Source organism: Coregonus lavaretus (genome assembly GCF_964263955.1).
Source record: "Coregonus lavaretus genome assembly, chromosome: 2".
In the NCBI taxonomy this organism is placed as follows: domain Eukaryota; kingdom Metazoa; phylum Chordata; class Actinopteri; order Salmoniformes; family Salmonidae; genus Coregonus; species Coregonus lavaretus.
Genome location: NC_139989.1, coordinates 7,179,961 through 7,194,547, shown reverse-complemented (window position 1 = coordinate 7,194,547; position 14,587 = coordinate 7,179,961). Strand labels below are relative to the sequence as shown.

Sequence of the window (14,587 nt, the reverse complement as noted above, 5' to 3'; positions counted from 1 at the left end):
CATTAGTTTAATCATTCTACTCCTATCGGCATTGATTTGGATGGCTGGTGACCGATAGGTTTGCCAGTGAAAGTGGATGGCACAGCTTTTGAAGGTTCTGAACTGAAACTGGCACTGGCTCAAAGTCAAGAGATGAGAGGTTTTCAGTACAGCAGCTCCATGTGAATAAGGGTTTAGAGTCTCCATTTTGGGTCAGTGCCTGCGTTTTTGACTTTCTGAAAGTTCAGTTTGGGGTTTTGGAGTCCGTGGGGTTGGAATCAAAATTAAAGTGGCTTGGATACAGTGTGGATGGATAGGAGAGATCAGTCCAGAGCCAGGAGCGGCTGTGCCGTGTTGTACCTGTCTGCTTGCCGTAGGGTACCCGGCTCCACGGCTGACTGGGACCTGAGTTAAACCACAACAGTAAGAGATGGTAATTTCCTGTGAAACACAGACTACTATCAGCAGCATAATGGAGAAAGTTAAGGAAGGGACCAGGGTAATATACAGTGAGGGAAAAAAGTATTTGATCCCCTGCTGATTTTGTACGTTTGCCCACTGACAAAGAAATGATCAGTCTATAATTTTAATGGTAGGTTTATTTGAACAGTGAGAGACAGAATAACAACAACAAAATCCAGAAAAACGCATGTCAAAAATGTTATAAATTGATTTGCATTTTAATGAGGGAAATAAGTATTTGACCCCCTCTCAATCAGAAAAATGTCTGGCTCCCAGGTGTCTTTTATACAGGTAACGAGCTGAGATTAGGAGCACACTCTTAAAGGGAGTGCTCCTAATCTCAGCTTGTTACCTGTATAAAAGACACCTGTCCACAGAAGCAATCAATCAATCAGATTCCAAACTCTCCACCATGGCCAAGACCAAAGAGCTCTCCAAGGATGTCAGGGACAAGATTGTAGACCTACACAAGGCTGGAATGGGCTACAAGACCATCGCCAAGCAGCTTGGTGAGAAGGTGACAACAGTTGGTGCGATTATTCGCAAATGGAAGAAACACAAAATAACTGTCAATCTCCCTCGGCCTGGGGCTCCATACAAGATCTCACCTCGTGGAGTTGCAATGATCATAAGAACGGTGAGGAATCAGCCCAGAACTACACGGGAGGATCTTGTCAATGATCTCAAGGCAGCTGGGACCATAGTCACCAAGAAAACAATTGGTAACACACTACGCCGTGAAGGCCTGAAATCCTGCAGCGCCCGCAAGGTCCCCCTGCTCAAGAAAGCACATATACATGCCTGTCTGAAGTTTGCCAATGAACATCTGAATGATTCAGAGGAGAACTGGGTGAAAGTGTTGTGGTCAGATGAGACCAAAATGGAGCTCTTTGGCATCAACTCAACTCGCCTGTTTGGAGGAGGAGGAATGCTGCCTATGACCCCAAGAACACCATCCCCACCATCAAACATGGAGGTGGAAACATTATGCTTTGGGGGTGTTTTTCTGCTAAGGGGACAGGACAACTTCACCGCATCAAAGGGACGATGGACGGGGCCATGTACCGTCAAATCTTGGGTGAGAACCTCCTTCCCTCAGCCAGGGCATTGAAAATGGGTCGTGGATGGGTATTCCAGCATGACAATGACCCAAAACACACGGCCAAGGCAACAAAGGAGTGGCTCAAGAAGAAGCACATTAAGGTCCTGGAGTGGCCTAGCCAGTCTCCAGACCTTAATCCCATAGAAAATCTGTGGAGGGAGTTGAAGGTTCGAGTTGCCAAACGTCAGCCTCGAAACCTTAATTACTTGAAGAAGATCTGCAAAGAGGAGTGGGACAAAATCCCTCATGAGATGTGTGCAAACCTGGTGGCCAACTACAAGAAACGTCTGACCTCTGTGAATGCCAACAAGGGTTTTGCCACCAAGTACTAAGTCATGTTTTGCAGAGGGGTCAAATACTTATTTCCCTCATTAAAATGCAAATCCATTTATAACATTTTGACATGCGTTTTTCTGGATTTTTTTGTTGTTATTCTGTCTCTCACTGTTCAAATAAACCTACCATTAAAATTATAGACTGATCATTTCTTTGTCAGTGGGCAAACGTACAAAATCAGCAGGGGATCAAATACTTGTAGATCAAAGAGAAAACTGTAGACATACAGTATCTATGGTCATGATGTGTTATGATGCAGTTATAATACATAAAAGACTAAGCATGGATCACCCCCCTTTATTATGTCTAAACACAAACTGAGAACCAACCATTTGGGGGGGGGGGGGGGTTCCAGATTAGGAAAATAGCACATTGTTTTATATCCTAAAAACACATTTGACTGCCAATGGTAAAATACATGACATAATACTCCTCTCAACTCTCATATCCATGCGTCATCACAAAGCCTCCCTGTGTTATTGTCTCATTTAGCTACCAGGAAGTACTTATAACATGCTAGGTTATGACTGGTCCATTAAACATGAGCTCAACGACCCAGCTGAGGAGGGCAATCCAATGGGGTTAAGGCTAGACCAGGGGTGTCAAACGTCTGGCCCGCGGGCCGGATCAGGCCCGCAAACGGGTTTAATCCGGCCCGCGAGATGATAAAAAAATAATAATAATAATAATAATTTTAATAATAATAATTTTGTAAAGTATAAAAATGTGCTGCAATTTTTCAATAAAATAAACTGCTGTTCCAATTGCGTCCACTGGATGGTGCAATAGCAATTGTGTTAAGCAAGCAAACTGTTTATACCGGGGCAGAGCAAGTAGGTCAAGCACGTGCAGCCAATGAGCTACTTTGTTTTGCCCGCGATATTTATTACGGCTTCTACTTTTAACATTATGTGCTTTGGCACCCTCATTGCCCCAATATGTATCTGTCAAAAAAGAGAAAAGTGGACGCAGAGTGCAGAGTGTTCCAAGAAAAATGGTCATCCTATTTATTCACGGAATTGAATGGGAAAGCTGTATGTTTGGTGTGTTCAGAGCATGTTGCAGTGCAGAAAGAATATAACCTTCGTCGCCACTATGTGAGTCTTCATGCCGACAAATATGACAACTTTCAAGGACAGCGGAGATGAGAGAAGGTGAATGAACTGTTGGCGGGTCTGAAGAAACAGCAGTCTGTGTTTACTCACAGCCGAGACATCAGTGACGCTGCAGTGAAAGCTAGCTACCTCATTGCTAATGAAATCGCAGTGGCTTCAAAACCATTTAGTGAGGGTGAATTTGTAAAAACATGCATGATGAAGGCAGCGGAGATTGTGTGCCCTGAAAAGCGGCAGGCTTTTGCAAATGTCAGCCTGACAAGAAACACAGTTGCAGACAGGATTTCCGATCTTTCAGTGGATTTGGACAGCCAGTTGAAGCAAAAAGTAAAGTCATTTATTGCGTTTTCGGTTGCAATTGATGAAAGCACGGACATTACAGATGTTGCACAACTGGCCATTTTCATCCGCGGAGTTGATGACACATTGACCGTCACCGAGGAGTTCGTGGAGTTGGTGCCGATGACAGATACAACGACAGCAGCTGATATTTTTACCACACTCGTCGGCGCGCTGGACAGGGTCGGAGTGGACTGGTCCCGCGCTGTCAGCCTGGCTACAGATGGTGCGCCCTCAATGATCGGGAAAAAAGCAGGCGTTGTGACAAAGTTCAGAGAGAAAGTGCAATCTGCAAATGGAGGATGTGATTTTTTGACTTTTCACTGTATTTTGCACCAGGAGGCTTTGTGTTGCAAGTCATTAAAGATGGATAACGTCATGAAGGTGGTCATCCAAACTGTTAATTTCATCCGATCCAGAAGCCTGAATCACCGTCAGTTTGACAGCCTTCTCAGAGAGAAAGACCACATCTATGGCCTGCCATACCACACTGAGGTAAGATGGTTAAGCCGAGGTGCTGTGCTGAGGCGTTTCTTTGATTTACGAGAAGAAATTGAACAGTTCATGGAAGAAAAGGGCAAACCAGTGTTAGAATTTCATTCCGCAGAATGGATGCAGGACCTTGCATTTATGGTGGATGTTACAGAGCACCTGAATAACTTGAACAAACAGCTGCAAGGGCGCAACAAAGTTGTCACGCAGTATTATGACAGCATACGTTCTTTCAAGTTGAAGCTGTCATTGTGGGAGACGCAACTTGCCGGTGGTGATGCAGCTCACTTCCCCTGTCTGAAAAATGTGTGCGCGACCCAACATGTGGCAGACATGAAGCGGTTCAAAGATAAAATAACGGGACTGTTACGGGAGTTAGAGCAACGCTTTCAGATTTATGTTTATATGTTTTTATGTTGATGTGCTATTGTTTTTAATTGTTTTTATTTTATTTGTATATTTAACCTATTCTTGACTCTGTGGTTCTTGCACTTGTTTGGGGAACAGGATTTCATTATTTGTATCTACATTTCTGCCTGAGAAATGACACCCTGATATAGTTCTGTGATCTGTGATATACTTCTGTGAATCACTGAGGCATTGTGTGTTTGTGTGTTCTTTGTCCTCAGAACTTTCAAATAACTTGAGGTGATTTATGATTAATAGTGATGTTGTGCTTTTGGACACTGTCCTCAGGCTCCAGCTTTATGTTTATATGTTTTTATGTTGATGTGCTATTGTTTTTAATTGATTTTATTTTATTTGTATATTTAACCTATTCTTGACTCTGTGGTTCTTGCACTTGTTTGGGGAACAGGATTTCATTATTTTTATCTACATTTCTGCCTGAGAAATGACACCCTGATATAGTTCTGTGATCTGTGAAACAGTTCTGTTAATCACTGAGGCATTGTGTGTTTGTGTGTTCTTTTTCTTTAGAATTTTCAAATAAACTTGACGTGTTTTATGATTAATAGTGATGTTGTGCTTGTACTATTTTGGACACACTGTCCTCAGGCTCCAGCTTTATGTTGTATGTTGATCGTATTAAAACAAAGAAAACAATCTGAAGTTGTTGTTATATATACCATGATTTTTCCGGTCCGGCCCACTTGGGAATAGATTTTCCTCCATGTGGCCCCTGAGCTAAAATGAGTTTGACACCCCTGGGCTAGACTAAATCCCTGTTTCCCTGCTCTGTGCTGTGCTGTTCTAGAACGCTTTAACACCAATGGGAGAGATTAGCGCTCCGCTCCCCTCCACACCCTCCTCTCATCTCCCCTTGTAAGCCCACTGATTAAAATCACCAGCAGCTGAAAATGGAGTCTACCCAGAGCTCTCTCTTCTAAGGAAAGAGACAGTGGCCCAAACATGTCCTTCTGTCTTCTGAGATTTAGAGATTGCAAATGTAGCTTGGTTGAATATCTTTCAGATTTGATGTGATGATGAGTATAACATTGCATTGAATGATTTCCCCTTCAAATCTTGCTTCAAATATATACACTGAGTATACAAAACATTAAGAACACATGCTCTTTCCATGACATACTGACCAGGTGAATTCAGGTGAAAGCTATTATCCCTTATTGATGGCACTTGTTAAATCCACTTCAATCAGTGTAGATGAAGGGGAAGAGACATGTTAAAGAAGGATTTTAAGCCTTGACAGGTGTTCCTAATGTTTAGTATACTTAGTGTACATGTATGCAACTCTCAAAATGAAATGCTTATATGCCAATGAAAGTTAGCATTGCTCCTTTGCCAAGATAATCCTTCCACCTAACAGGTGTGGCATATCAAGAAGCTGATTAAACAGCATTATCATTACACAGGTGCACCTTGTGCTGGGGACAATAAAAGGCCACTCTAAAATGTGCAGTTTTGTCACACAACACAATGCCACAGATGTCTCAAGTTTTGAGGGAGCGTGCAATTGGCATGCTGACTGCAGGAATGTCCACCAGAGCTGTTGCCATATAATTAATTGTTAATTTCTCTACATAATGCCGTTTTAGAGAATTTGGCAGAACGTCCAACCGGCCTCACAACCGCAGACCACTTGTAACCACGCCAGCCCAGGACCTCCACATCTGGCTTCTTCACCTGCGGGATTGTCTGAGACCAGCCACCCGGACAGCTGATGAAACAGGAGTATTTCTGTCTGTAATAAAGCCTTTTTGTGGGGAAAAACGTATTCTGATTGGCTGGGCCTGGCTCCCCAGTGGGTGGGCCTATGCCCTCCCTGGCTGCACCCCTGCCCAATCATGTAAAATCCATAGATTAGGGCCTAATGAATTTATTTCAATTGACTGATTTCCTTATATGAACTGTAACTCAGTAAAATCGTTAAAATTGTTGCATGTTGCGTTTGTATTTTTGTTCAGTATAGATGCTTCACAGATCATGTATATGCAACTGTCATCCTATACTACATACAGTGCCTAGTGAAAGTCTACACATTTTGCTGCCTTAAAATTAAATCTAAGGGATTAAATTAGATTTTTTTTCCTACCAATCTACACAACCTACTCCACATTTTCAAAATGAAAGAACATTTTTATAACATTTTCCTAATTAATAAAAAATCTAAGATGTCTTGATTGCGTATGTCTTCACACCTTTCAATTTAATTTTCCAGATATTTTACATTAATAAAACGATTAAGGTCAAATATTTTGACAAATATATTGAAATGAGATAAATTACTTGTATTAAGCCTTTTTTTAAAAGTTAAAATAAGTAGAATTATGTGCCAATGATGTTAGATCATTTAGCTTGATAATATATATATATATTTTTTTACTCTTACTATTGAAAAGTGATATTGGAAGTATAAATACAGTAGAGTAAAGACAACTGCAAACTTCTAGGAGTAGGGCATTCAAGGAGTTGGTCTAATGGTAATACGTGATGTCATCGGCCTTCCCCCTTGCTTGAGGAGCAATAGAGAACAAAAGAGGAAAGCCCCCCCACTTGTGCTATGTCATGACTTATCTGGACCACCTATTGAGATGTGCCTTGTGTTAAGTAAATCAGGTGTTACAGTAAATGAGGTGAAAAGGAGACTGGAGTGCCACTAAGGAAACAAAATGTGAAGACTTTGCAAGGGGTGTGTAGACTTTCACTAGGCACTGTATGTGGTCCTCTGTAGCTCAGCTGGTAGAGCACGGCGCTTGTAACGCCAAGGTAGTGGGTTCGATCCCCGGGACCACCCATACACAAAAATGTATGCACGCATGACTGTAAGTCGCTTTGGATAAAAGCGTCTGCTAAATGGCATATTAATTATTAATTTATTAATTAATATTAATTAATGATATATCAGGCATTTACATCTGGAGCTTTGCTAATGTAATTCTTTTTTAGTCAATACAGTCAGAGAGGTGATATTATTCCGCCATCTTGTTTTTGGGATGATGTCCTTCACTGGTCATTGGCAGCCTTACCCTCCAGATGTCAGGCCCTTCTGCTGAACAGCCTTGTAGGACTATAGCCTACTTACAGTTTACACAGCAAACAGACTCCACACTGAAACGAAACAGCAGCAATCAAAGGCTAACACAACCTCCTTGATCTGATACAACACTAAACACTAAGAATATTCAACCAACCCACAATCGACCCAATCGTCAATAATCTGCCTTAGCCATCCGATCACGGCCATCAGTAGGTTCATGACATGTCAACAATCATGGCTGGTATTTCTTCACTGGATGCTCTGAAGATGATCTCAGATGACCAATAACACACAAGCATTCCCAGTATCCCTTATCGATGGTTGTCACTATCGCCAGTACGACAATATATCAATAAAAAAATCAGATTTGAAAATGAACTCTTAGCTCAACCATACTCCTGACCGTGTGCCTAACTCCAACTTTTAACTAAGACCTGAAGATAATTTCTGTGTTCATACACTTTCACAATATAGTACATTTTGACTTTAAAGCTTGGCCATGTAGAGGGAGTCCTCATCTATCCTATCCATGATGAGAGGGAGGTTCATGCTCTCTGCACCAACCCCCCATCCAGGCACATCCCCTCCAGATGCTCTCCCCTGGGTTACGCTCCTAATTAGTGGGAGCGTGGCAAGCAAATGAGACTGGGGATCCCTGGGATTGGAGCAGACACTGGCCGGAGTCAGGGAGAGGGTCTCTTAAGTGCTTTTTAAATTATATAAATTCCAAGAAGCCCGCTCTCCTGAGACCTGATCCTACATGACTTTCTGTTGATTGCAGAGGGAGAGAGTCGTGCATGCAGCCTGCTACCGTGGAGGAGGTTTCTATTTTAATGATTCCTCCCTCTCTCTCTCTCTCTCTCTCTCTCTCAGACATTTCCCTTTGCTTTAGGACAGAGAATCCATCTACAGTACTGTATTCTGTTTTCATGTTCAGTCTCTTATAGATACACCTTTAACTTGTAAAAGGGTACGGTGTCGAATAGCTCTGAACCTAAAAGGAATGTAACCCAGAGCCATATGCAGTACCTCTATACATAGCTCTTGTGTAACCTTTTGTGTTTCAGAGAGGATACTTTTTTTTAGCTGCGGGGTTGGGAATGAATGTCAAACTGCAGTGGGTCTCTGAGTGAGTGAGCTGTTTGGGAGACAGTAGTGGGCAAGACTCAAGCCTAATGATCACCTTGGACTTAAACTGGTATTTCTGAGGGTTCACACTAGCCACTGGTGAGTGGTCAGCCCCATAGAGGTCATTATCTGAAAGTCTGTGGACTGTGTAATTGCTCTGGCAGACTTCAAACAATCGGTCGATACTAATGAAGAAGAATGACAGCGAGACACTGGATTGATCCTGTTGTGTTCTCAACTTTCTGTTTCGCTTTTTGTTAACTTCGTGCATTACTATACTGTAGCTAGGGTTGCAAAAGAGGGGAATATACACCAAATTCCTGTAAATCCCCCCAAATCCCATATATTCCCATGGATATTTTCCAGCTGAAAAATTCCTCGAATTTTGCAACCTTTTCTGTAGCTCACCTTTTCAGAAGTTTGTCGGCACATTCCTTGTCTCCGCCACCATAGCACTCTTTGACATGGAGGGCGTCGTAGGTGAGTGTGTACTCCGTCTCGTCGTTGTAGTTGGGCCCTAAGAGGGTCCGTGCCCAGATGCCCATGTCATAGGGCGGCAGCGTGCCACCGAACTCAGATGGCAGACAATCGGGTAGGATAAGCTGGTGTAAACTGTTGAGGTTGTTCCCGTGGAGGAAAATCTGTTGGGAAGAATTGAAAAAATTCGATGTATTTATTTATTTTATTTACATTTGTATTCACATTTGTTTATTTCATTTATTTATTTATCTGGTGTTCAAATTTTTTCAAGGGAGCCCTGGCTAATATGTTTCATAACTATCCAAAATGTTTGATCTCTTACTTCCCCTTCTTATTTTTAACCTCTACGGGATAGGTGTCCCGTATACAGGACGGTTGAGCTAACGTGCGCTAATGTGATTAACATGACTGTTGTAAGTAACAGCAAACTTTCCAGGACATAGACATGTCTTATATGGGCAGAAAGCTTACATTCTTGTTAATCTAACTGCACAGTAGCTATTACAGTGAAAAAATACCATGCTATTATTTGAGGAGAGTGCACAACAACAAAGAACTTATCACGGCAACTGGTTTGATACATTCACTTCTGAAGGTAAATAATGTACTTACATTCAGTAATCTTGTCTGATTTGTCATCCTAAGGGTCCCAGAGATAAAATGTAGCATAGTTTTGTTTGATAAAATCCATTTTTATATTCAAATGTTGAAACCCATCATGTATGACATTCCTGGGAGTGTGTAAACTTACATTTTGATTTACCATATCATTTTTGTATGTTCTCTATAGTTATGTACTTGAAAAAGTATAAATTGACCAAATTCGGCAAATTTGGGCAGACTTGATACAAAATAGTCCAGTATTGCAATGCTTCACTGGATCAATCTGAAACTTTGCACACACACAAAATCTAAATTGCGCCTAAACTGCAATATTGTATTGTTGCATTTCTCTTGCATTTCAAAGATGATGAAAAAATAAATAAATAGAATGTTTTTTTGTTTGTATTTTCTTTTACCAGATCTAATGTGTTATATTCTCCTACATTAATTTCACATTTCCACAAACTTTCACATTTTCTTTCAAATGGTATCAAGAATATGCATATCCTTGCTTCAGGTCCTGAGCTACAGGCAGTTAGATTTGGGTATGTCATTTTAGGCGAAAATTGAAAAAAAGGGTCCGATCCTTAAGAGGTTAACCAGTGTCATCAGACACCCCTCCAAACATTTTTGACTCTGGAAGCTGTATTACAAAATAGCTTTTAGTTTTCCCATTAATCTAACCTGCACTATCCTGAGGAAAAGTTGAAGTTGAAACTACCTCAAAATATGTGAATTCCAAATACTCCTACTACTTCTTAGCTCTATAAGTGCTGACTGAATAATATATCCCCTTTGTGTAAACTTAAATTTGATTAAACTAGCAAAGATATTTAATGACATCTCTCTATCTGGCTTTGTCAGCTCAGTAGTGTTGTACCTCTACCAGCCCTGAGCTTAACCACTCAATATGACTGCAACAGTTACAACAGGATGGACAGAAAAGAGAATGTGACTGAAGCAGTGAAAAAGGCAATTACCCTTTTCCTAGTCTTGTCCTTGAGGAAAGCCTTGATGATGGTGTACATGGCGTGGATGTACCAGGGCTGGTTCACAAAATGGATCCCACCGAAGCGAGCAGGGAAGCTGTCCTGTAGGGAAGTAGGGAGGGGAATATAGGTTGCGATATACTCAAGTAAAGTATGTTTTTTTAGGTTGTTTCATGAACTCTGCTTGCTTTGAAATATATTGTTTTAGTTACAATAGAGAGACTCTTGAAATACCATAGCATAATTATTTTTTAAAAAGTTTACAAATCTTAATATAAAATAATATAATAAAATGGTAGGCTAAGCCAGTTCCTCTGTCCTTCTCTATCGTTATAGCTAAATGAAATGGCATTCATTATTTTATTGAAGAGATTTTATGACAGAACAGTACAGTAGCCTGCAGCAAAAGGGGCCGAGGTGAGCAGCAGAAGAGCATTACAGAGCTTCCAATAGATACATATTAGGAGAATTACCCTTGCTGTTTCAAACTCTGCTAGCCATCTACAGTGTGCAATACTGCTACAGTGCATTGTTTGGGCATGCCCCTTCCACCCTTGTAATCGACACCTTTAATGATTGTCGTGTAGCACCAACAATGCAATCCCCATGACAAAACCATGTAAATACAAGGCTTATGGGTCAGTTATTATGACAAAGGCTGAATCATTCAGCAGATTATGAGTCTTGCAAGATTTAATTTTGTGAAAGCTGTTTTTTAAAATATATATATGCACTGAACAAAAATATAAACGCAAAATGTAATGTGTTGGTCCCATGTTTCATGAGCTGAAATAAAATATCCCATACATTTTCCATATGCACAAAAAGCTTATTTCTCTCACATTTTGTGCACAAATTTGTTTACATCGCTGTTAGGGAGTGTGCAATTAGCTTGCTGACTGCAGGAATGTCCACCAGAGCTGTTTCCAGAGAATGTAATGTTCATTTCTCTACCAAAGTTGTTTTAGAGAATTTGGCAGTACGTCCAACCGGCTTCACAACCGCAGACCACGTGTAACCACGCCAGCCCAGGACCTCCACATCCGGTTTCTTCACCTGCGGGATTGTCTGAGACCAGACATCCGGACAGCTGATGAAACTGTGGGATTTTACAACAGAAAAATGTCTGAACAAACTGTCAGAAACCGTCTCAGGGAAGCTCATCTGCGTGCTTTTCGTCCTCACCAGGGTCTTGACTTGACTGCAGTACGGAGTTGTTACCGACTTCAGTGGGCAAATGCTCACCTTCGATGGCCACTGGCATGCTGGAGAAGTGTGCTCTTCACAGATGAATCCTGGTTTCGACTGTCCCGGGCAGATGGCAGACAGCGTAGTGTGTATGGTGTCGTGTGGGCGAGTGGTTTGCTGATGTCATCATTGTTAACAGAGTGCCCCATGGTGGTTGTGGGGTTATGGTATTGGCAGGCATAAGCTACGGACAGCGAACACAATTGCATTTTATCGATGGCAATTTGAATACACAGAGATACCGTGATGAGATCCTGAGGCCCATTCATTCATCCACCACCATCACCTCATGTTTCAGCATGATAATGCGCGGCCCCATGTCACAAGGATCTGTGACCAACAGATGCATATCTGTATTCCCAGTCATGTGAAATACATTGATTAGGGCCTAATGAATGTATTTAAATTGACTGATTTCCTTATATGAACTGTAACTCAGTGTAATCTTAGAAATTGTTGCATGTTGTGTTTATATTTTTGTTCAGTATAGTTTTATGCAAAGAGGTAAACTACTATCCAATTGATTGTACAATCTCTGACTTATTGCCATTGCTAAATAATTCCCTCATAAACCATAAGCATTTGGTGTTTCCATAACATATAACACAATTGTGTAATGAAATTCAGTCAAAAAAGCATATTCCCTGATATCTCCACTGTCTGCTTGTTGATTGGCCCATATAATGTGTCCACTTCATTCAGTGCTTGACTAGCATAGCATTTGAAATCAGGCCATACACTAACCACTGTGCTTTGCCTTGTTACTTAGCAACAGGACATCCCATCTTTATGTAGGCCTACAATGAGGATCATCGTCATATTGTCGAGAAATCTGTATTTACTGGTAGTCATATACACTGCACTTCAAGGCAGAATACTGTCTATCTATCTCTGTCCTTAGAACTAATAAAGATGGATCCTGAAATGATGCAATAAAAAAGTTAACTGTAGAATCGGCCATGTTGGGTGTGATGGCTCCACATATTGCATGTGTGAAATTGCAATTGTCCAAAAATCTAGTGGAATAGACTTGGGTTGAATAATCAGACCAGAGCATAGAGACACATTAAACCATATAGACACATTAAACCATAAATTCCATCTTCATTTCAACATTCAGAACAGGTGATTATATGATCAGGACACTAGGTGCTGATGATACCCATCACTTTCCACCTTTTCTCTCTACAGCTAACCAATTAGCACAATATACCTCAAGAAAATGTCTACATTATAGCTGTAAGAGAGTACAATCCAACTGTACAATGCAACCATGATCTAATTCACCTTAATGCTGATTACTTAGCTACATTGATCTGCTTTGGGTTGATTCAACCCAGTCAGTGCTGGGTGGTGATCATTAGGGCACACCGTAGGAACATGAAATTTAGCGTTTCTTATTGGACATGTTCAGATACTGTAGTACCTCCCTGTTTCACTCTGTTTCAGACCGTTTTGTTCTGTTTAATGTATACTGAACACAACCCTGGTAAGGCCTACCTGCAGGCCTTCGATTGCCAGTTTGAGGATGTTAGGCGTGAGCTTGGACGCCTGCTTGAAGGAGAAGTTACTCCAGTCCATGATCAAGATGAAGCCGTTGATCTGGAGTTCCTGGTTCTCTATGAGAACCTCCAGGGAGAGGAGGATGGCCCGGAGGATGTCTGTGAAAGAGTTCCTTCACAGAGAAAGAAAGAGACATCAGATTGGGATACAATCCATGACAATCCAGCACTGTTCTGTATCAAGACTATTACAATAATTCAATCATTTCTGTTCCGGGTCTGGTGGGTCTGACCATTGACGTGGGCCAAAAAAAGGCCGGAGTAAAGTTTTTGGGCAAGTGAGTGGTTGTTGTTTTGCTGTTTAGTTCCCAATTTTAAAAAAGAAGTATTCTATCAAATCAGTATCGATCAGTAGATACAATACAAATGTTTACTTGGTTAATGAAACAATGACATCACAGAAACCATTTCAATGAGACAAATGTGCCTCCTAAAATATCTATGCACTCACCTGCCCTGGTCCCAATTGGAAGCAAATAGGATGAGTATCTTCCGGCCGTGCTGATCTGGAGTCTCCAGGACACCTGGGAAGCCATCCATCAGCGCCCTCTTGATCCCCGGGTCGTCAACCTTGAAGCTCTGGAACATGTCCAGGTTCTGCTGCCGGAATTGAAAATACTGGGCCAGGAGCCGGAAAGTCTCTGCCTGGTTGAACTTGCGCGCCCGCAGAAACCTCAGGATAAAGTCGTCATCCGTGCGCAGAAAGCCGATGTCGGGCCGTGTCACGATCATGTCGCGCACCTGCTGGATGTCCGCGTGGAGGGTGTCGGGGTTCTCGTTGAGCTCCTGGCGAGCTTTCTCTGTGGTCTCGGAGCTCAGGCCCACTTGCAAGTGAGTCATTTTTTTGGCTTTAGTCAAGTTCACACTCTCTCTCTATATCTGTGTTTTGGATAAATATTATTGTATAGGTCTACTTAGTAAACAGTCTTGATTTCTGTTCTGTACATTGTTGGTGGCGTCTCACCGGCACACAAGTCTCTCCAGTACACCACCTCCTGAACTGTGTCACCTGGGATGTCTAGCCTACGAAGAAAAGAGATGTAAGATTCAGAGTAACTGGTCCACCAGTAGACTAAAAACATGCATCCTTCCATCTTCTCTTCCTTAGAGTAGGCCTACTTGTTGTGTGTATGTACTGACATGTATGTGTAACTGATAGATGCACACACACACTACATGTTAATATTTTTAAATGTATGTAAATTGTAAAGTATTTTGTCTGTAATGTATTTTTCGTTATATGTCAGACCCCAGTAAGACTAGCTGTCGCCATTGGCGTCGGCTAATGTGGATCC

The 14,587-nt window shown here is 41.6% G+C and overlaps 1 protein-coding gene across 2 annotated transcripts; it reads right to left on the bottom strand.

Moving 5' to 3' along the window:
- Positions 1-271: 271 nt before the first annotated feature.
- LOC311102864 (clavesin-1-like) lies at positions 272-14,132 on the bottom strand (the record flags this gene model as incomplete). 2 transcript variants are annotated; one of them, XM_084144314.1, is made up of 5 exons in its annotated part: positions 272-384; positions 8,819-9,051; positions 10,474-10,584; positions 13,231-13,405; positions 13,744-14,132. In XM_084144314.1, the coding sequence occupies 5 exons, from the start codon at positions 14,130-14,132 to the stop codon at positions 303-305; spliced, it is 990 nt and encodes a 329-aa protein (XP_084000440.1). In that variant the 3' UTR covers positions 272-302. The 2 variants fall into 2 exon arrangements, with proteins under 2 accessions (XP_084000440.1, XP_084000441.1); XM_084144315.1 differs by having other exon boundaries at positions 8,867-9,051.
- Between the last annotated feature and the right edge of the window lie 455 nt (positions 14,133-14,587).